General features: G+C 40.1%; 1 protein-coding gene across 6 annotated transcripts; it reads left to right on the forward strand.

Moving 5' to 3' along the window:
* The first annotated feature begins 892 nt into the window (after positions 1–892).
* Positions 893–22,397, forward strand: rufy3 (RUN and FYVE domain containing 3). Of its 6 annotated transcripts, XM_083784412.1 has the most exons (18): positions 893–1,331; positions 5,384–5,557; positions 6,018–6,135; positions 7,234–7,335; positions 8,876–8,999; positions 9,475–9,539; positions 10,300–10,365; positions 10,470–10,539; positions 10,734–10,826; positions 11,181–11,264; positions 11,930–12,097; positions 14,692–14,789; positions 16,245–16,364; positions 16,489–16,615; positions 18,726–18,772; positions 18,903–18,924; positions 20,060–20,143; positions 20,400–22,397. In XM_083784412.1, exons 1-18 carry the CDS (start codon positions 1,064–1,066, stop codon positions 20,541–20,543), a joined length of 1,974 nt encoding a protein of 657 aa, XP_083640538.1. In that variant the 5' UTR covers positions 893–1,063; the 3' UTR covers positions 20,544–22,397. The 6 variants fall into 6 exon arrangements, 5 of the variants coding, with proteins under 5 accessions (XP_083640538.1, XP_083640541.1, XP_083640540.1 ...); XR_014570398.1 differs by lacking the exon at positions 18,726–18,772 and having other exon boundaries at positions 20,400–20,446; XM_083784415.1 differs by lacking the exons at positions 16,489–16,615; positions 18,726–18,772; positions 18,903–18,924; positions 20,060–20,143; positions 20,400–22,397 and having other exon boundaries at positions 16,208–16,254.
* Positions 22,398–22,590: the final 193 nt, after the last annotated feature.

Raw genomic sequence — 22,590 nt, forward strand, 5'->3', positions numbered from 1 at the left:
TCTGTGTGTTGGTTATACAACTTTGGAACCAATGAAAAGTATTAAAAAGTGCTTTGGACAAAACCACCTAACTCCATTGTAGGCCTACCCTCAAACTGTCTGAAGCAGAACTCCACAACCTCTCCCCCTCTCATGCAAGTCATTATTAACAATATAGGCTACAGTATAAAGTACCAACTTTATACCAACACAATACCAACTTTGTTGGATGTAATATAATGGTTTCTCTTCATTCCACCTGGAGTTAGGTGGTTTCTCCCCGACAGCAGAGATATATTACATCATTGCAAATGTGTTTATCTTGCCTGTATAGTAAGTAGCCTACCTGTTGTGGAGGTCCAGACAGTATTTGTTGCAGGTCGAAGGCTCGAAGCCCATCCGCCACCAGAGGCCCAGAGTAGACACATACCAGATCAAACTAGCCTGTATTTGTCCTTAAACCGTCACCAGGGGGCGTAGACACACTGCGGCTTGAACGCCACACACAGGAAAAAGTTTCAAGAAACCACCAGCCTACTTAAATTTCACAATACATGATAATGTAATAATACTATATCCATAATAGAGTTGCTTAATGTTTTATAAGTGTTTCCCCAGACTTCAATGCAGTATGTAATAATATGTGGTATTACTAAATATTTGCTACAAATTAGGCTATATGGTGAATTTGTGGAGATAATCTATATTGTTTTATGCGATATTGCGAATTGCCCTTGATTGTTTAAATCAATCAATCGAGGACCAATTGCTGTTACCATTCCAATACATAGCTATGTACGATTAATGTGAAAAATATCAAGAGTAGCAGTGAAAGAAAGAAAGAAACGTTTTATTTTGAAGTCTGCAACCGGAAGTGTTGTATCAGCTTGGCGGAAACAGGAAAGAAGGCGAGAGAAGGAGTGATATTTTGGAGTGTTTTGGGCCGTAGTGGTGCGGCTCGGTGGTCAGTGGTGTACAAACAAACCACAGCTTTCTGCGGTCAAAACGGGTTCAGCAGTATCATAACATGCGGTCACTAGGCTCGCTGCTTGTTGTCACGTGAAGTAAAGTGAAGTGAGAGAGAATGGCGGAGGGGGAGACAACAGCAACAACAGACCTGCAGCAGTCCCCAAAGGTTTCGCAAAGTTTGTCAGCGTCGTTACAGGATGAGAACGGACACGTTGACAGTCCGGAGGACACTCTGTCTCCCACCTCGGTGATCTTCTTCAAAGAGGCGCTCAACTCCGCGTCCAATGTCAGGTTTGGGAAGTCGGGGACGTCGCTGTCCCCAACACCACCGGCTCCACGGCAGTTCCAATTCCACATTGAAAGAACCAACTCGAAATGTAAAAGTAAGTGGCCTTTTAGCTAATAATAAGGCTGTCATTTTACACGCCTGGTTTAGTATTCATTTATTCGGAGACGTTTATTATCTTTCTTAAATTTTTTAAGTATTCTATTCTCTTTTTTATTGTATTTGCTTAAATTCATAATGAACTTGAAACCGCCAACGTTGCATAATAATTAACACCGGCTAACGTTAGCTGGCTAGTAAACAATACAGTACAGTAACCTCAGGGACCTGGTTAAAAAAATCGTTTTTGTTGTCTCAAATTCAGCTGTGAAATTGTTGAAATAACAATAATTTGTATTAACAAAATCACCTGGCATTTTGGTCACAATGTTGGCGTTTCATATGACTCAATTTAGTTAGTACTTAGTAGTTAATAGCTGAGCTCCGGTCCATAGCGTTAGGAGTTCTCTGGATCAGTCCAGTCGAGACCGAGCTATGGCTCACTCACTCACATGGCCAACTCACATGAGTTGGTCATGATTGTTGTTTTAACCAGCTGCATTCTCAAGACTAGCCGGGCCCTGTCAGTTAGCAGGCCGGCATACACAGTCACTGTGTGTGTGGTGTGTGCGTGCGTGTGCGTGTGCGTGTGTGTGTGTGTGTGTGTGTGTGTGTGTGTGTGTGTGTAAATTGATCAAAAGGGGCCCACCTCAGTCTCAGGGCTACAAATGGTTAGATTGACACTGAGGATTTCACTGTGTGTTGAACAGTTTCAGGGTCATTTTACTGTCAACTGATAAATCCTATACTGTTTACTGGTAGTAAGTGTAAAGGTCACTGCATGTCTGTCTGACTGACTAGTACTACTTTATGTTTTATATTTATGTCTGGACTCAGTCCATAGACAGGAATATAGGGTTTTCATCAAATGTCTATATATTATTGACTTAGATTTATTTTTATCCCCCCTCCCAATTTGACATCTGTTATATTCTCTCATTTCAACTTCAGAGAATGTCAAATTTTTCACCCAAGTGTGCTTCAAAAAGCCCCGATTTATTACATTTATACAGTTTCTCACCACTCACTATGTGGTTTGTTATGCAGAATGAATAAATCACTGTTGCAGTAAGATAACCTAACTGGATTGTTGAATAGTAGCTTCCCTCTTCACAGAGGAGTCATCTGCTGCATCATTAGCATTAGATGAGTATCATGAGACCCCCTCCTCTCCTCCCCCCTACCCTCCCCTTTTTACGCATGCACCATCTGCTCACGTGACGTTTGCTCCACTATCCAGCATATATTTGTCAGCCATCTTGGTCAACACCCACCCAGGCCAGTGCATTCACTGCGGTGCCCAGGCAGTCCAATCAGAGTGAATCAGGGCTAAGCTGACCACAGGGAGGTTGTGATTTTTCAACACAGTGCTCTCGCTTTTTAAATCCCCAAGCTCTACAAAAGGGTCTACGGGGAGATTGGCGGGGAGGAGTGAAGTGCAGGGAACAGCAGCATTTACTCATTTTTGTCAAGGGATGAGAAGAGGATGCAGGCATAAAGGAGAGGAGAAGCAGCATCCTTTATAGACACCTGCTTGAAAGCCCCATCCCCATCGTATTGGTCCTGATCAAAGACAGGGTTCTTTTCCTCTCCAAGCTTGTTATTTTGGCATTTTCTTGCGATCTGCTTTTGGAACACGCTGCGTGTTCTTCCCCTCGGTGGTTCTAGTTTTGCTTCGCATCAGCTGAGTCATCATGTCTGATCTGACGCCTCAGAGCGATGCCCCGACCCCCACCACCGACAAGATCACCCAGGCAGCCCGGGAGACCATTTACCTCTGCAACTTTCGTGTGTCTGTTGACGGCGAATGGCTCTGCCTGCGCGAGCTCAATGATATTTCCCTTACCCCAGACCCAGAGCCAGCTCATGAAGGTAATGTGTCAGGCTAGGCTAGTGTACGAGGGGATTTGTGGCTGTGTGATTTCTAAATGGGGTGTGGTGGTGGTAGCAGGTCCCCAGGAAGCACACAGTTTGGGCTGGTGAATTCTAGTAATGTAGCTTATCTAGGCTATGTCATGTTTGATTTAACAGGGATAATATCCATGAAGCTGCACAAACAAGGCCAGAGCTGTTCTAGTGGGAGCATGACTCTGCTTGTAAATAAGGTGTGGCATTGACAGGAAGTACTAGGTGACAAGACGACCTTTTCCCAGACAAAGCTGATTAATTTGTTTATATATATATATATATATATATATATTTTTTCTTTCTGCAAGTCAGTTTTCCTCAGCCTAGGAGGAGATGCAACGCAAGTTGGCTAATCACACACAGTTGAAATAGCCATGAATGTTGGCGCATGCGTAGTACTGCACTACAGTAACCATTGAACCAAAACAGGATATAGCTACATTCAAACACATAATTTGCTACTTTGCATAGGTTATGCATTGAACATTTTATTCTATCCTATGTTACTTTAAAATATGCAGTTGTATTACAGTTAGATTTATTTAAATTGTGTTTTATTCATCATTGTCCTCTCCTTAACTCTCCCAACTTCTGGATAACATAAATTAAGTCCACAGTTTGACAGACAAAGAATGACAGTTGAAAATGGTCAAAAGAACCCACCGTTACTATACTACAGCAACAATTTAGCCTGTAGTTTGTAAAATAATATGTTCGCTAATGTATTTATATACTGTAGATGGCAACAGTGATAACAAACAGAAACAGAAAGATTAGGTGGCGTAAAAATGCAGTACAGGCATTTATTGTTCCTAATCCATGCTTCTCATCACAGAAGTCAGCTGTGGTATTATGAATCCAATAATTAATATTGATTACATCTCACATTTATTATTCTGGTTTCTTTATGTAAATTTGAATAAATGAATACAGAAAAGGGCAAATTATATGCAATTTCATCCTGTTAGAATAATTGACAGAATAAAAATGGCAATGTCCAATGTAGGGGTCACAGTGACGCAGTCTGTTGCCTCACAGCTAGAAGGTCCTGGGTTTGATTCCCGCCGGGGACGATGTGGGCATTGGGGCGTGTTCTCGCCTCAGCGCCTATACACTGAGTGGGGTTAGCGAAAGGGCCTTTCTGTGTGGATTTTGCATGTTCTCCCTGTGTCCCCTATGGCAGATACTGGGGGGGGGGGGGGGGGGGGGACTGGTTGGAATAACATTAATAACACACACTACGTCCTACAGGGGGCATCTCTCCCCTGTCTGGTGATAAGAAGTGGTCTGCTCAGTGCTCACTCCTCATGCATTGAAGGAAGCATGAGCTCAGTTTGGGGTTTCCCCAGGTTGGCAGAGGGAGAGTAGCTCCCGATTACAGCTTAGACAATTGGCACCGGGTGAAAAATGTGTTACAAAAACACCACCTACCGTAACTCCAAAAATGATTTTTCTTTCAGAAAATGAAAAAACATCCAACTCAAGTAGAGCTAAGAGCTTTTTGTCGAAGCCCTTTTTAATTAATACTTTTCATTGGTTCTAAAATCTCTTGATTTGTTACTTTGTGGAAGACGGAACATCCCTCTCAACCTGCGGTGATAATTGAACACCAAACAATCACTACTTTTGTCCTTGTCCTTTTGCTTTTGAGCATCTAGCAAGTGAATGCTCCCTGCAGCAATACAAGTTACCACAGAAGATACCAAGAAGAACAGTTGGATTGAGATTAAATAACACAGAAGTAATTTATCCTGCTGAAATGATGGTATTGACCTGAATGTAGCTTCAAATTATTAGAAGCAGTGAATCACAGCACAGCTCACACTGCCACATGCATACAGCCCCAATCCCAGTGCAGCTCACATGAGCCACACAGTTCAGCTGAGGTTTAGCACATAAACCTCACACTAGTACATTAGATCATCATTGGTGATGTTGTTCAAGATGTTGGCCATTAATGAATGGAAGCAAAGTAGTTGTCTCACTGTAGTGTGTTTTTAAATTGGCATTATTTTAAGATAAGTTGTTGGCTTACTAGGCTAGTATACATGATGTACTGCCTGAAAGAAAGCCTTTTCAGTTGCACAGGGAAGCCACACTGTTATTAAACTGTCTTTTTAATGTTTTCCCCCTCCCTCCTAGATCCCAAGGATCCTATTGCCATCGAAAGGCTTAACCTGATGAACATGGCCAAATTGAGCATCAAGGGACTGATTGAGTCAGCACTTAACCTTGGTCGCACGCTTGACTCAGACTATGCACCTCTCCAGCAGTTCTTTGTTGTCATGGAACATTGCCTGAAGCATGGATTGAAAAGTAAGTGTATTGCATTTTGGTCCATCAGTGTACTGTATGTAGTAGATATAGATATAGTCAGTGTTGTTGTTCATTGTTGCCTGAGGTTATCCAAATAAGGTTTGTTACTACCAAAGCATATCATTATTGAATGCATGGGCAATAATTTGTTTCACATAACTTATTTAGTCACAAAAATAATATAATTAACGAGAAAACATATATTGACAATTCTGCATGTGCTGGAACTTCAGGCTAATAGCAGTTATCACCCTCTGTTTTATATGACTCCCTCACATAGGGCAAAAAGGCTACTGTGAAGTGTGAACATTGCATCTGTGAAAAGCTGCTGCCTTTGTAGCCTCAGTTGCCGAGTCATGATAATTATATCAAATATAATTATTCCATATCTCAAATTCCTGAAGATGGATTGAAAAAAATAACACATTCTTATAACAAACAATGTGCTTATAATCATCAGCCAAGAAAACGTTCCTTGGGCAGAACAAGTCATTTTGGGGAGCATTGGAACTGGTGGAAAAGCTAACTCCTGAGGCAGGGGAAATCACTGCAAGTGTGAAAGACTTACCAGGCCTCAAGTAAGTTACTGTGTTATTCCTATAAAGTCTTTTTTGCATTCAGCGACAGATGGATGTTGTAACAGCATGATTGTATTGATACATAAAATAAAAACATTGGGTTTATTTAATTGACAAAGTTAAAAGGTTTTTGTCGAAGCACTTTAATAGTTTTCATTGGTTTAATATTTTTTTAACACGTTGACTGTGGATAATTGAAATCGAGAAATAAGCTTCACTGCTAGAGTATTTCACTAACCTTTGAATGAATCAGCCGGGCGATAATGTAGGTCTGTTTCATGAAAATCCGCCTTAACCCATTCTGACCTGAGATCAGATTCTAAAAAATGTCTTCTATGTCAGTCGCTCTTCGATCTTTCAAAATAGCAGACCTACAAGCTCGTAGCTCTATGAGCTTGTAGATCTGCTATTTTTCAATAGCTAAAGCACGACATGATGCTAACACCAAAATGGGTTCCCGCCCAAAATGGGTTAAAATGGTGTGATCATGTGATCGATGGTGTGATCGAGCTGAAAAATAATCCAAACTGCCGATCAACAACAAAGAGCGTAGGACAGAGCCACCCGTGGCGAACCGCCATTGCTATTGGACTGCATTGGGACTCAATTTCCCAGAAGCTTTAGCAAGCCAGTGCGACTGATCGTTTTCCGGTGAGGTCATCACTCTGTCCGATGGAAACCCCTCAAGTCAAAACGTATTAAAAACGGCGAACAGATGTAAAGGGTGTTCAATAGCATTGATTTATAGAAAAAAAGATGACTAAACGGGTGGCGTTAGCTGGTTTTGCAGATAGTTTGAGGAGCCAATGGAGTTAGGAGGTTTTCGACAAAGCACCTTTTAATACTTTCCATTGGTTCAATATCTTTTTAACCAACACACGGATGCTAGGGTGTTAAGAAGCATGATTTATGATGAAAAACAAACTACTCAAAAATGGAGTTAAGTGGTTTCTACCGGACAGCAACGATATGATACATGTAGGAAAGTTCTAGGGTGGCTGTAAAAACGTTTGTTTAGATACGAGTAGGCTATCAAGTATTAATAATGTGCTTAATTTATCATGATTCGTAAGTGACAAAAATACCTTGTTGTTACAGAACCCCTCTAGGAAGAGGACGTGCCTGGCTACGACTGGCCTTAATGCAAAAGAAACTTTCTGATTACATGAAGACCATTATAAACAGAAAGGACCTGCTCAGGTGTGGTTACAATCTCTTACCATCTAAGGGCAGATTCACACTGAGTCCGTTTGATTCAAACTGTTCCCGAATTGCCTGGTCCCCGCTGGCCAAGATTCACATTGGCCTCGATTCTTCCGCATCAGAGTACACTTTCTTCAACTGATTGAATTTATCAATCAATTAAGTCTCGGATACGGATCGCTGCAATGTGAAAGCCATCCGTACTAAAGGAGGAAGTGAACTATAATCATAATCTTTTTATAATGACACATTATTTTACCTGGGTTGTACTTCTGGTAGTTCTACTTGAATGTTGGAAAAGAATGATTGATAATCCGCTAGTGTTTGAGTAGCGCAGCAAGAGCCGTGGGAAAAAACATAAACTAATAAAACGCATGTGCTGCAGCTAGGACAAACATACCAAGGGTTAGTCAGTGACGTCATTGTTAACATACCAAGGATATGTACGTGATGTCACCGCCATACAGACGAGAGACAACATTGCATTGCGCTGTTTAAGACCATCAGCGCACACCGCTTTAGTTGTGTATTGTTGTTATGTTATTATTATAACTCAAGACAACGTCAGGAACACAGCCAAACTTTATTATTTGCTCTAAACTCTGAAAGTGACTCTTCTTCTGTGACATTCTGTCTCCCAAAGCCCGTAGTCCACAGCGCCCCTCTGAGGCACATAAGTTGAATGAAGTGTACCCGGGTGCGCAGTTGAATCTCGGCCAATGTGAATCATGGCCAGCGGGGACCAGACAACCGTATTCGGGAACGGTTCGAAACAAACGGACAAACGTCTCAGTATGGATCCCCTAAGGAATCTGCTCTAAAACTTGAACTGTCTCATGGTCGAGTCTTTCATTCTCAAGAAAAGTGTCCATCTGGAACCCTGAGGATCCCTGGACCACACTTTGAATACCACTGCAATAAAAGAAACGAGACAGAGTTTGTGTGTTGTAACCATAGACTGTAAAAAATATGGACAAAGCGTTCCCCGGGTCTAACATGGACGTAAAATGAAGCCTGTTATTCCTGCACTGTAAGTCGCCATCTTTCTAGATCCGTTTGGGCCCAGCTGGCCATTGGCTGGCTCCGTTTGGGTCCAGCTGGCCATTGGCTGCCCAGACAACGAGGCGGGACTTCCCCCCTTCTTCTCCGTTGGTTTTTATTTTGACTCGAGTGGGAGGGGAATCCCGATCATAGACTGTAACGGTAGCCACGCCCCTCAGAACATACGCGACTTTATGGTCATTTTTTTTATTAATGGGACCATCATTTTCCAAAAAGAATATTATGACATTAGAAATGAGACTTTAAACTAGTGACTGGAAGCAGAAAGTATTCATGACCATGTGTATTAAGGTAATACAGTCTAGGTGAAGTTGGGCCCAAATACATGGACTTCTATGGGGCTATGGGGTTTTTTGGGTCCAGTGACAGCGCCACAACAGGCCATTATATGAACTTTCAGGAGTTTCAGGCTTCACGAAAATATCTGTCTGACTGCCCCCCTGGTTGTAACTCTTTTCTTGTCATTCTTCTGTAGTGAATTCTATGAACCAAATGCCTTGATGATGGAGGAGGAAGGAGCTGTGATTGCTGGGTTGCTGGTTGGACTAAATGTCATTGATGCCAACCTCTGTATGAAGGGAGAAGACTTGGATTCCCAGGTCACTCTTTTTTTGTGTCATATTAGGGCAGCAACTATGGATCATTTTCTTAGTGGTTATTCTGTCAAATACGTTTTCAATTAATATATTAATTGAGATACCTTTTTCATAAATTTATATATGATTTTCTTTATAATTGACTTAATCGATTAATCAATTAAGCCCTATTTACACTTCATCACACAGTGGTATCACACAGAAATGTATACAATCAAAGCTCATTGAAAATCTATCATTTTATTAAAATATTTTTTATAATCGTTTAGTTCAAATTACTGTTGCGTCCCCCTTGTGCACATTTCCTCTGGACGTTATTTCCTCTTATACGGCAAGCCATGTACAGTTCATGTAACTATTAAATCAACTGGGCTTTTACTGTTTAGTGATCTTAATTGCCATTCCCAAACTAAAGAAAACGTGCTACTTTATATTGTTAGAGAATTGACCCTTCTTTTTCTCTTTCAATTGCGCCCAGGTTGGAGTTATAGATTTTTCAATGTACCTCAAAGATGGTGGACAAAGCAGCAAATGTACAGAGGGGTTAGTAAGACCTATTTAATATCACAGAATGATGAATTTGTTCTGAATATACTGTGACACTTCCATTAAGACCAGGGTGTTTATTTGCTCCAGTAATGCATAACACTTGGTACTTATTTGTAGCGGGCTATTATTAATGAATGTAGATTTTTACTTTGTAATTCAGCAGACTTTGATTCTGTGCCAAATACCAACAGTATGTGTAGCATGCAGCATGTTGCATAATGAATGTTCAATGTTGTTAATATTATGTTTTCCTGAGATCATGCTGCTAATGTTTGTTATGGATATACATTAACAATGTGGGACAGCAAAGTCAATCTTAATTGTTTTTAGTTACATTGTATTTACATACAGATTTGATCAAATAATATTTTATTAATTTAAAATAAGACCTGGATTGCAGCTTTAAGAGAAACGATCCAATAATGTAAATCAAGAGATTAACAAAGGAAACTAAACAAAGACTCCTTACACCCTCAATTGGGCAATGAAAAGAAGGAAGCTTGGGAAGGTTCACAAAAGAGGGAACCCTGTTCCAGGTCAGGCAGGTGTGTGTTTTCTGAGAAGGCAATACTGTCTGTCTGAAATACAAAACAAACAAAGAACAAAGCCTAGAAGCTTTCAGTAGTCATAATTGTTGACATTTCTTCAAGTACGGCACCCTGTAGTTAAAATGTAAATCAGACAAATTGTTTTCTTTGTGAATCGTGGTGATAATCTCCAGTTTCATATGCCTTTTCTGTTTCTCGTATGTCAGTGATGGCCAGATCACAGCAATTCTTGATCAGAAGAATTATGTTGAGGAACTGAATAGACATTTAAGGTATGTGGAAGCAGGGCTTCAAATGATTGTACTCACTCTGTTTAGTTGCCTTGTTTGGTCTGGCCAATGCAATTTTACATAATCTTCTTCAACCAACCCCACAGTGCATCAGTTAATAACCTGCAGGCCAAGGTGGATGCTCTTGAAAAGTCCAACACAAAGCTAACCGAGGAGGTGAGAATTGCTGTGTTTAATTCCCCCCTGGGGATAATAAATAAATACACACACGCACGCATGCACGTTTACAAAATTAACTAAACTAAAATGTGCTAAATCTGCATGTCGGTGTCCGCAACTCCTCACGCAATTTGTATTATAACTAAATCCAGTTGTTTGATAAAATGACTTGTTGAATATTATGTTGAAAGCTTGCAGTGGCAAACAACAGGATCATCACTTTGCAAGAGGATGTAGAACGGGTGAAGGAGGAGAGCTCTTACCAGCTGGAGTCCAATAGGAAGGTTAACTCATTAACTACTTAAAGCACATTATACACACTTAGTTGACCGGAGTCCACCAGGATGCTATACTAGGCCTCCACCTGTTTTTGCTCTACACTAAATATGAGAGAAGTTGTCCCACCATCTAATCTGTGACGCTATAAAATGTTTATTTTAATAAATTATCGAAAAAAAGGTATTTTATATGTAAAGGTTCAGGAAAACATTTTACAATAATTGTCCTTTTCTTTATTTTATTAACATGAATTTTCTACAATGCTGTGATTGCACATCGTCAGGGGATGAGCTTTTTTTTAAACACACGCACCAAAAATATTGAATAGGTTTGAATAATGGTGTTTCTGCTTTTTTCAGGCATTAAGAAGCGATTCAACCTCAGATGGACAAGCATTGGGTGAAACACGCAAGCAGCTTAAAGAAGAAACTCTTCTTAGATTGGTCAGTCTGTGCCTTTCATGAGTTGTATACCTTTTTTATATTGTGTAAGATTTGGGGAGATAATATAGAGGCCTTCCAATTTTATTGCTCGATCTTATTAATGCTCGATCCTTAACAAATGAACTGCTTGTGACAGAACGTTCCGCCAATTAGAATCCAACTGGTAACTGCTATTGGTTGCCAGTGTTGCTAACGTTACGTCAGATAAGCTTTATTATTGATATCAAACTGGATCGCTGATTCTTTTTTTTTTTTGGCTTGGCCTCTCCTTCTTCAGCGATCCTAGGCCGGTTTCGCGCATTAGCAGTGCCGTTCACTTCTTGTATACAGCCGGACTAAAAAGCTGAATAACTCAAAATCTACGGAGCTCTCCATGGTTTTGATAAAAAACGCTCGATGTTCGGAGGTCTGATTATCCGGTGATCCCGATTGGAACATTGGTGTGTATCCAGTGTGCAACACACTAAAACTAAGTACATCCGGGTTGGCAGTCTAGCGTTGGCTCTTACGTCCACCAGGTGGCAGTCAACTTGTTAAGCCTCTGACTTTTAAAAACGTAATTTGCATGCATTGTGTGCACAACATAACCCTGCATATTTGGTCAGATTGGTGTCTGTTGACATGAAATAATGTTGATGTCATTTGGAAATTCTATCTGTCTCCAGGATGTGGAAAAAGAGCTGGAGGTGCAGATAGGTATGAAGCAGGAGATGGAGCTGTCCATGAAGATGCTGGAGAAGGACATTTGTGAGAAGCAGGATGCCTTGGTGGAACTTCGGCAGCAGCTGGACGATCTTCGTGCCATCAATCAACAACTTACCCATAAGTCACAGGTAACGCTCCAAGGGAAGACAATGTATTGTAGTATCACTTGACAATGGCGATCATCCGGCTTCATTATGCTACTGATTTACTCGTACTGCCCCACATTGAAAAGTGATTGTCAGGATCATCTTTACAACTAGACTTAAAAATCTCAGATATAGAAATAATGGTGATGGGTCGCACACACCAAGAACTGCTTTAGTTTTTAATTCTTGCATAGTGAATAATAGACAAACAGTTTCGGCTACCCAGCCTTCATCAGTGTGAACGCTGGATAGCCGAAACGTTTGTCTGATTATATTTTTTAAATTACATTGATCAAAGACGAGTTTCCTCGTTCTGGGGGGTTGTGGAGAGAAAAACGAGGTCCTGCGTTCTTGGCAAAGATTGTATTAAAATAATGTATAGTCACATAAAATTACATCATAGCTGCCGGATCCAATGAACACGAGCTGTTTCTACACTAAGGAAGTATAACTTGTATCGTCTCTTGTTGACAAAGAACCGTGCAACCTACAGCACAACTGTTGTGCTGTAGGTCTGCTGATAGCATGTCTGTTATCTTCATAATCATAATGCCATTTCTCTTGAACGGAGTCTGGCATAGATGTCAACATCATAATTGTCCAGTGGGTGTAATCTCTCGCTAAATGTGTTGGCGAGGATGGGGTCATTGGTTAACTTGGCCAGATCACAAGAACTTTGTTATATTGAATTTATTTGTCTGCCAATCTGTTAATAGTTAGGCTACTCCTACAGCAGCTTAAATTTTAGTAATGCATAATTCTTAACTTAAAAGCAAACTTAGTGTGAGGTGGTGCAACTGTCCCCGGGAGTGGAATTGATGCGGAACCCAACTGTTCCACAAAAAAGGTGTACTAAAAAGGTGGGGCTAAAGGAAAAAAGGACAACCCACCACAAGAACAGTATACTTACTTACTTACTTAGTCCTCTTGCACTTCAGGGCGTGTAGAGCCAACCATAGCCACCAGGTGTCTCCATCTGGGTCTGTTGTGGGCAAGGTGTTGAGCTTGTGCCAAAGTCATGTTACATGCTTTAAGGTCCTGGGATATTACATCCAACCAGGACCAGTGGGTGCAGGGGGCGCCTCTAGGTCGTCTCCAGTCGGCTTGCTGGGGTTTAACCCATTTTGAGATGAGCTTGTAGGTCTGCTATTTTTTGAAAAATCGTGAAAATATTTAGGATGGTGCGTGTTGGATGTTCCTCTGGCAGGCGGATGAAGTGGTCATACTAACGCACTCGCCGCATTAAAAGTCTGGTTAGTGACATGCTGGCTCCACGAGATGCCTTCGATCCTCCTGAGGGCTCTGGAATCAAAGCCATCGAGCCTGGCCGCCAGAGTGTTGTTCAGTGGCCACGTTTCCGAGCCGTATAGGAGCACAGAGATGACAGAGGCATTGTAGACTCTGAGCTTTGTCTCCCTTAATATGTGCTGGTGTCGCCACAACGGCCTCCACAGAGACTGCATCACAGAGGCTGCTAGGGCGTGACGTCGGCGTGACCTCTGTTTTGAGGTCACCCGTGTTGGACACTGTCGAGCCAAGATATTTAAAGGTGGGGACAAAGTGGACAGGGGTGCCATCAAGCAGGAAGGGTGGTGGGTCTGGTCCATCGCCTACATGAATAAGCTCTGTCTTGGACCAGCTTATCTTCAGGCCAAGCTTTTTGGTCTCGTCGAACACGCTGAGGGCTTCATTGAGCTAATCGGCACATTTTCAGCTGAATAATGCTGACTCACCCACATCAGGAACGCTACATATACAGCGGTAGTTTAGGCTCAATACTTGGGAATCTCAGTGCTGACTGGATTTCATTCATGCCTGTGTGGGACTGTGCTGGGTTGTTAATGTTATCAATTTCCTACCCTACAACTAGAGGACTTTGACTTCATTGTCCAAACCAGAGCATGGTCATAACTCATAATCGGATTATACTGATAAGCATTTTGATATTGATCAGCTTTTCAATTTCAGTGATTATTTTCTTTTCTTTGTTTCTCTTTCACAAAAGACGCTGACATGGTGTTGATAGGATTGTTTACACAAACTAACATGACAGATGATAGTGGTGAAAGCCAACTCTGCTATGCCTCTTTACCAACCAACCACCCACCTGAAAATGAAACTTGCTGAACTGTAACTATATGTGGCATACATGTTAGCTCACTATACCAACTACATGAAATGTATTATCTGTCTGCTGGCATACAAACAAATCCCATTCCCCCAATGACTTTGCAGGATGTCTGAGGTTTATACACCCGACCCGGTCATGTTTAAAGTTTAAAGTTGACCAATAGACCAGATCCATAACAATATCCCCTGCTGTAATAAACCTTTTGCTAAGCAATAGCCCGGCCCCCCAATAGAGATTGTCCAACGTTGCCATTAGCCATAGACTCGGACAACAGAGAGGTTGGAAGGAGCATTTTTCATTACTTCCCCCTCACAACTGCACTGACAAAATCATGTAGGCTGTGTTGTCACGCATGCACACACAGACACAGGTTAATGGTATTGGTGAGGGACGGAACTTACCAAAAGGTCTATTACCAGTAACTAACTACCTATCTCTCCTGCAGAGCACAGATTCCAGCTCTAAACAGAAGAGTGAAGCCATTGTTCACTTGGAGGAGAAGATCAATCAGATGGCAGGGACTATAAAACAGTTGGAGAACAGGTGAGGAGGAGCACCAACATCTATCACCATTGGCTACTGTTGTCTCTCAAAGTCACCCACAATTCACATTTTATGAGTCATTCACTGAGTAAAAAATAAATCAGCTTATCTGGTTTTGTCAAATTAGTTCTTGAGATCAGTGACAGAATCAAAGTAGGTATGAAAAATAACTTGCTTGAGCACACAATTTCCTTTCTTTTTTCCACCATGCCATCTAAACTACAATGATTTGTCTTTTTGTCCCGTTTCCATCTGTTCTCCCACCATTTTCATTATTCCCTTCCCTTCATTGGCTATTTTATTTTTTATTTAAATAGTGAGAAACATATGGCGCAGCAGGCCAGAGACCTGAATTCAGCTGCAGGAAAGCTGCTTGAGACGCAGCCATAGGGGACACACCTGCTCCCTACCTTATAGTTTCATAAGTCAAATTCTGAATAAACCCATAAACCTGCCTAATCTAGAAATAACCAAACTAGGACGTTTTCTTTTTTGGTATGATAGTTCTTTGTTGCTGAAAACCAACCACCTTCCCACAACCTCCTGCAGTGTCTCTCCAACATCAGCTTTTGAGTAGTGTGGACTGAATCGACCCCTTTAGCAGCCCTTATCCTTCGTTCTTCAATTCTACATTTAATTTTGCCAGGATTTATTAAAATTAATTAATTATAAGCATTTAACAATGGTTAAAAATAAGTAGATGGAATAAGTATGTGGAATAATGTCATTCCGCCCCTAGCGGACAATGCTTATGGATGACTTGATTGATGGATCGATTAATGTGCACATATTTACCTCTGCAGAGAAAAAGCATTTTGGATATTTGTTAAACAACTCTTCACTTCAGAATATACTGTTAATGTACAATAAGGGTTCATTTAACTGTTTGGCAGCTGGCCATGGCCAGAGTTTGCTGTACAAATTGACCAAATGAGTGATATGTTTCAAGTAATTTGAGAGCATATATCGAAGGTTTTTCTTGTCGTTCAGTAATTAAAGGTACTTCAAACTGTAATGCTTAATTTATGCTCTGTCGTACAATGCTGTCATGCGCCGAAAATAGCAGATCTACAAGCTCACAATGCGTTGCGCATGTGATGCTGTGCAAGCCTGTAGATGATGCTGTTTTCTGCAATGACAATGGCCTACGGAGAAGCAGAGATGGTCAAATGGCTGGGTAAGGGACTTTATTCTAAGACCAAATGGGGCAAAATCATTTTAATAATTTGAATTGTATGTGAACATAACATTGGTGTAAAATGTAGTAATCTAATAAAAATAAGTGAATAAAAACGACATGCTTCATCGTTGATTAAATAAGATTGAATCCTCTTAGATTTTTTTTTGCCATTTTGATTTTCTTCCATTTGTTTTTTCCACATGAGCCCTCTTTCCAACCATGTTTCTTTTCCTTTAAGTTTTTTTTTTTTACCATAAGCGTTATGTGCAACCCAGATGTAAACAGGCCGAGAGAGAGAGAGACCTGGCTGAAGAGGCTAACCGACTATTCAAACAAGAGTTTGGTGACAAGATTGAGAGTCTCCAGGAGGAGGTGGAGTGGCTCAGAAAACAGAGGTAAATATCAAGGGAGATATAAAATTATAGCATATATATATATGGACAATTGCTTCTTTACAACTACCAAGGCGTCAATACGAAATTAAGCTTCTTAACACTTCGACTTCTGGTGGTGTCTCAGGTCTATTTTGGAACTGGAGCTTAGGAAGGAGAAAGAGCGAAGGAGTGAACAGCAGCCCGACTGTATGTCCAGAGAGGAGCGCAGTACTCTCCAGAGAGAGGGCAAACACAAGGGGGACATACAAAAGGTAGGAAACTGTCATTGTCATAAAATGGGTCAGTAAGGGCTCGTACACACTGCACGATATTTACTCCGATTATGCTGTTGTGAAGCATTTTTGGCGCTCGCTGACAAAATCCCCGATCTGTACGCAAGACCGGGCTTTGATCACTGAAGTTTTGCTCGCTGTGTGTGAAAGGAGCTGCGAGAAGATCCAGCGCCGATAAAAGCGATCGCTGACACCTTCCTGAGCGTTTCTGAATATCTAGCAGTTTTGAGATTTGGCTGTCTCGCCGACTGTATGAACTGGGTTGCGACTGTGTCCCGAGAAGGCCTGTATTACAGCCAATGAGAGCACAGGCTGTTTGTATCGATAGATGATAATATATAACCTTTATTCCGTAGGTAAATCCATAGACATATAAAGGTAGTCGCCTCTTTCGGCTCGGGAACGTATATGCTCAAGGGAGGGCAAAATATTCCCGAGATTCCTTGCGAAGCCCTGCGGAAGCATGAGTGTGCGTCACAGAGCGGTCTGATAAGTCCCGGAAAAGATGCGCTGTGATTGGCCAGTAGTCACTTGAGTAGCAGCGTGACGTAGTGTGCCGTCCACTTTTCCGGCGTACCAGTGTAAATTCTTCCGCCCTCCCGTCAACACGCATGGCTCCAACGAACTGCAGCAGCCAATGAGGCATCAATTTTTTTAATATCTATGGGTAAATCCAGCTGTCATAGGTAGCTATATTAGCCTAATATTGCTGTTAAATAGTCTATTGAATAATGTTGATATTAAAACGCAGGGCAAACGTGTGTGTGTGTGTGTGTGTGTGAATCAAGATTTTAGCGTTGTGTGTGTGAATCAAGATTTTAGCGTCGTGTGTGTGTGTGTGTGTGTGTGTGTGTGTGTGTGTGAGTGAGAGTGAATCAAGATTTTAGCGTCCTGACTCCTGTCTCGCTCCATTTCGCCCTGTATGTTCCTGTGCGGAGAAAGAGAGACGCAGGCTACGTCCTGTCGGTCTCGTGCATGTATTACGGGATCCTGCACCCATACGTGAGACGTCAAAATTAATTGAAATAAAAAACGAATGTAGCCGAATAAGCCGATATGTATCGGGTCTGTATCGCATCGTCTTGCAGTGTGTGATCCCTAGTCGATGGGAAAACCATATCATGACAGCCGATTTAAAAAAAGACTCCTGTAGTGTGAAATGCATAACGATCTGATGACTTGCCGACAACTTTAAAAGTCCTACAATGTGTATGGGCCATAAGTGAAGTTTAACCTGGCCATATGACATTAGTATAAACTAACCACTTTCAACCTGCCGTCCCTACGTCATTGTCATCCCTATTTCAATATACAGTATGTGGAAATTCTCAAAAGGCCTAAGTGCTTAAAGGCATAGTTCCGATTTTTAGAACTTTAGCTGTATGAAATACTTGCCATTAATATAGTTGTTGCAACTGTATTAATTGATTGCCTGAGTCCCATGGTGGGGCTCTGGTTTTGGTGAAATATTAAGTATAAGTAGTTCCGGTCATTTTGTGGGGGGCACAGGGGGCCACGCATTAAAAGTAAATTAATCCACAAAACTAACGTAATTTGTATTGTTGACCTATTTCTAAAATATTAGTGCAACTTTCGTTCATTTTTTACCCCTCTATCACACGGAACTATGTTTTTTGTGTCCATATCACTACGCCCAAAAAGTAATTCCATGTGATAGAGGGGTCAAAGAGGGTTCATAGTTCATACAGCTTAAATTAAAAAAATCTGAACTATCCCTTTAACAAAGAATATGGCTAACTTGGGGCACAGATGGCCGAGTGCTTAAGGCGCATACCACATATAACGTAGGTAGGCTCTAAAGCAGCCTGACAGCAAGTCCTGGGTTCGATTCCCCTGCCTGACTCATTTTCCTGTCAATCTACACTTTTCTATCGACATAAAGGCAGAATAACCACAAGAATATTGTAAATAATAATCTTAATATGGCCAACTTGGTCTGGACAGAATTGTTGGGCCTTTGTACAATAGAGTATGGTTTTGGCCTGCTCTACATGTAAAGTGTCATGACATAACTGGCTGTGATTTGTTATTAATAAAAACTCGACTAACATAGCACCTTTGTCCTTAGAACTCGGTTAAAAAGGAGACTGATCAATTAAGTGTTGGCTCCAGCATGTAAGTAGATTAATCATTAAACTCTTAACAAATGATGTCAATTGGTACACTGGAAATGTTTTACGGACATGTTGAACGTGTTTATTTTTTATTTTTATAACCTTTGCCTTCTGCTCTTTTTTTTTTAAAGGTCTCAACATGAGGACGATCAGGTGAGATCTAGGTTATTAATAAGCAAATGTACATTTTCTTTTAACCAGATGCATGTGCTGTATACTGTAGGTGTGCAACCGTTAATCTATGTAATCAGTTATAGGAAAGATAATTAATTTAAATAAAACGATCAATAACATTGTGGTTGTACAAGCTCACCGCATCTGCTGACGCTGAGCTTGTAGATCAGACATTTTCGCCAAACTTGTGACACTGTTGTACGACAAAGTATAATCAAATTAATGGATTTAGTCGAATTATAAAGGATCAATTCGATTTCTTTTGCATAGATTATTGAGATAAATAAAATTGTAGAATTGTATCAAAAGAAAATAAAGTCTGCAGAAGTGTAATTTTGTTTACTGTTTACAGTTTAACTACCACTACCTTAGATACTGTACACATGAATTGATATATCAAGGACTATGTCCGACTTGTCCGTGTATATTGCATGTTTATACTATTGACTACAAGTCAGGAATCCATTACTAAAGATACTACATATTTCCCCAATAATCTTCCAGGTTAAAATGATCTGCTCTCAGCTAATATTCATGTCACTATAATGAATCTGAATTTCATTCATAAAACAAGCTTTTCTCCAGGGACAATGTTCCGCAAGACTTTTCAAATCAGTCCACACTGACGTAACGAAACTTTGACAAAAATATAGGCGACGGCAAGTTTGCTATGTTGGTTGTATTACCTATCTCAAGCATGTTTCAAGTCTACAAATTGATTTGCAAGTTGGGAGATATTATCCTCCTGGATCTTTTTCAAATGGCAATTTACTTTAACCTGCTCTGTGTAATATCTTTTACCCCCACATTGTGTGCTTTGGTTTCTTAAACTTCATGTAATAAACTTTATTTATGTATAGTACTTATCATGCAAATGAGAGTCCTACTCCCAAATTCTGTTTGCTACCATTGCAGTGAAATTGCAGTGAATGTTTTCATTATAATCTGTCTATTTTTTTTATCAGCGCTATCAACCATTTGGACATAAATGTAATTTACCACAATTACAACAAATTCATTGACACCAAACTATATTATACATACAGCATATGAAGAACCAAACATTAAATGATTGACTTTCTGGATACAATATAGTTATTTTTATCTTGTTCAGGATGAGTGTGAATCATTCCTTGAAATCAGCCTGCCTTCCCTCTGTGCAATGTGTGAACAAGATGACTCCATTGACAAGATCAAGGTACAACAATATAGAACATAATTAAAGACGGTCCTAACAGAATACGAAAGATTGCATGCTTAACATGCACTTCCTTAAATTCATTTGGCATTTATTAATCTAATAATAAATGTAGTCTAGTGTAAAACATTGCATGACTTACATAAGGGTAAGAAAATAAGGGTTCAGATGTATCTTGGGTGTGCTATTTAATCGTGGAGCTCTGCTGTTTCAACATAAAACAATATTACTTTTTTCGTTCTTTTTTATTTTACAGAAACAATGCAAGAACTGCGAAGGGGTTTTCTGTGAAAGCTGTATGGCCAATGAGCTGCCCCTGCCATCCTCAATAAACCCTGAGCATGTGTGTGACACCTGCTACTCTCTGTTACTGCAACAATACGCCTCAAGCCCAACCTGAAACATCATCCCTTCATGTTCATGAAGAGAATGAAGACAAAATAGTCTTAAGAATGACACCAAAGGTGTTGATTTCTGAGTTACTGGACATGCTCGCACTCCAAAAATGCACTTTTTGATTCACTAGTGACTAGTTCAAAACCATTTTGATTTAATATAGCCTTTGTAGTCATGGACTTGAAGGAAATGTTTTTCTTCATACTTCATTAAGCTTTCACTACTGCAGGATGCATTTAAAGCTCATCAGAATGTGTACTCTTTTTACAATGTCCACTAAGTGGATTTATTAAATGACCGATAGCATTTTAATCTGTTTTAAAAATGTGGAGGAAAGGACAAATTGGATGTTTCCAAGACTTAGTGTAAGTGATATTATTTTGGTTAAAACAACGTTTTTTGTTAAAAGGTTAAATCACTATATTCTGATAGTAATCATTTGTTATAGTGTTTGTTCTGTAACAGAGGTCTCCCTGTCTCAAACAGAAAAAACATTTTCATGTAGGTGACAACATTTTAGCCAATCAGGAGAGCTATTTATGAGCTTAATTTTTTGTGTTCTAGTTCCAATTTTGTCTGCTGATTTCTTTGTCATCACTTACAATTCCACTTGTTTATGTTTATGTATCGTGACTGCGTTCTCTATCCTGATTGGATAAAATTGGTATCCCAGTTTCTGAAAATGCATTTTCTGTTTAATAAAAAGCTGGGGAGACATGGAGACTCCTGTTACTGCAACAAACACTACCGGTATATAGCAATGAGTACAGCAATGAGTACTATCACAATATAGAGCTTTTTAACACTTATTTTAACCAAAGAAAATCACTTGCACTACCTTTAAACGTGTTGTAAGTGATATTATATTGTTAACATAGGTTTAATAACTATTCCCATAGTAGTAATCGCTATAGACTGTTTGTTCAGGGGTTTCCCAGTCTCTCCTGCTCTTTAATAAATGGAAAACGGGCATAACATTAGGAGAGAAAATGTATACAGGTACATGATAAGCAATTGAAATTTGAAGTGATGAAACAAAAGAGAGCAGGCAAACTGGAACTCTACATTGAAGCTGGTAAATGGGTTCTAAAATTAAATTGGTTTCCGCCACCTGAACATTTATTTTCTGTTTATTAAAGAGCTGGAGAGAGAGGAAGAGGATGAATATAGAGCTTTACATTTTTAACAAAAACTTATTTTAACCAAATAATATCACAGCGTCTTTAATATTTCAAGTCACAATCGTACCGTAACACAAATACATATTCTATGAGGATACCATTCATTCACTGAAACTTCTAATTGTTTCATTGAACTTTAAATCACAAATGTTGAGGCTCATGTACTTTATGCATAATGATATTGGTCTATGTCAGTACATGTATTACTTTATATTTGCATTGCTGAGTGAGAAGTTGGTCTAATCATGACCAAACTCTGAAAGGTGATCGCTGTTGTGCTCTGTATTGAATACAACTGCCATTAGTAATGACAAAATCATCTCTAAGTGTTTAAACTGTGATGAACAAGCTAGTGTGATTTTCTATTTGCTGCAACTGAATAATATGGCAAAGATAATACAATTTGCATTAGCTCTTAAAATAGTTATTCAGCGTTAAACAATCTTTTGAATTTGGGCTAAACAGCAACTTGCACTACTGTTTTAAAATCTATGTTTTAGAGGTTATACATGGGCATAACTAATGGGACAAAACCATTGTCTTCCTGCTTTAATGTTTTTAACAGTCGGCTTTAGCCAGGAAATGAAAAGGCTAACCTATACTTTTGATCTTTTGATTCTGGAAGAGTAAAGTACAATATGTCAAGTCTTATTTGATGAATAAACTTTACTGAGTTTTACTGGGGGAAATGGTAACATATCTTGATTCTTCGGTGATCATGTCTCTATGAACCAGGTGAATACATGATCTGAGCCCATTATAAAAATCACGCCTGTGTGAACTGAGTGGTGCCTCTCCCCCTGCCCCCCCCCCCCCCTTCTCTCATTAGCAGGCAACAGTGCAGCACTATCTGTTTCTGGCACAACAGCA

This window comes from Protomyctophum parallelum (assembly GCF_964188405.1).
Source record: "Protomyctophum parallelum genome assembly, chromosome: 15".
NCBI lineage: Eukaryota > Metazoa > Chordata > Actinopteri > Myctophiformes > Myctophidae > Protomyctophum > Protomyctophum parallelum.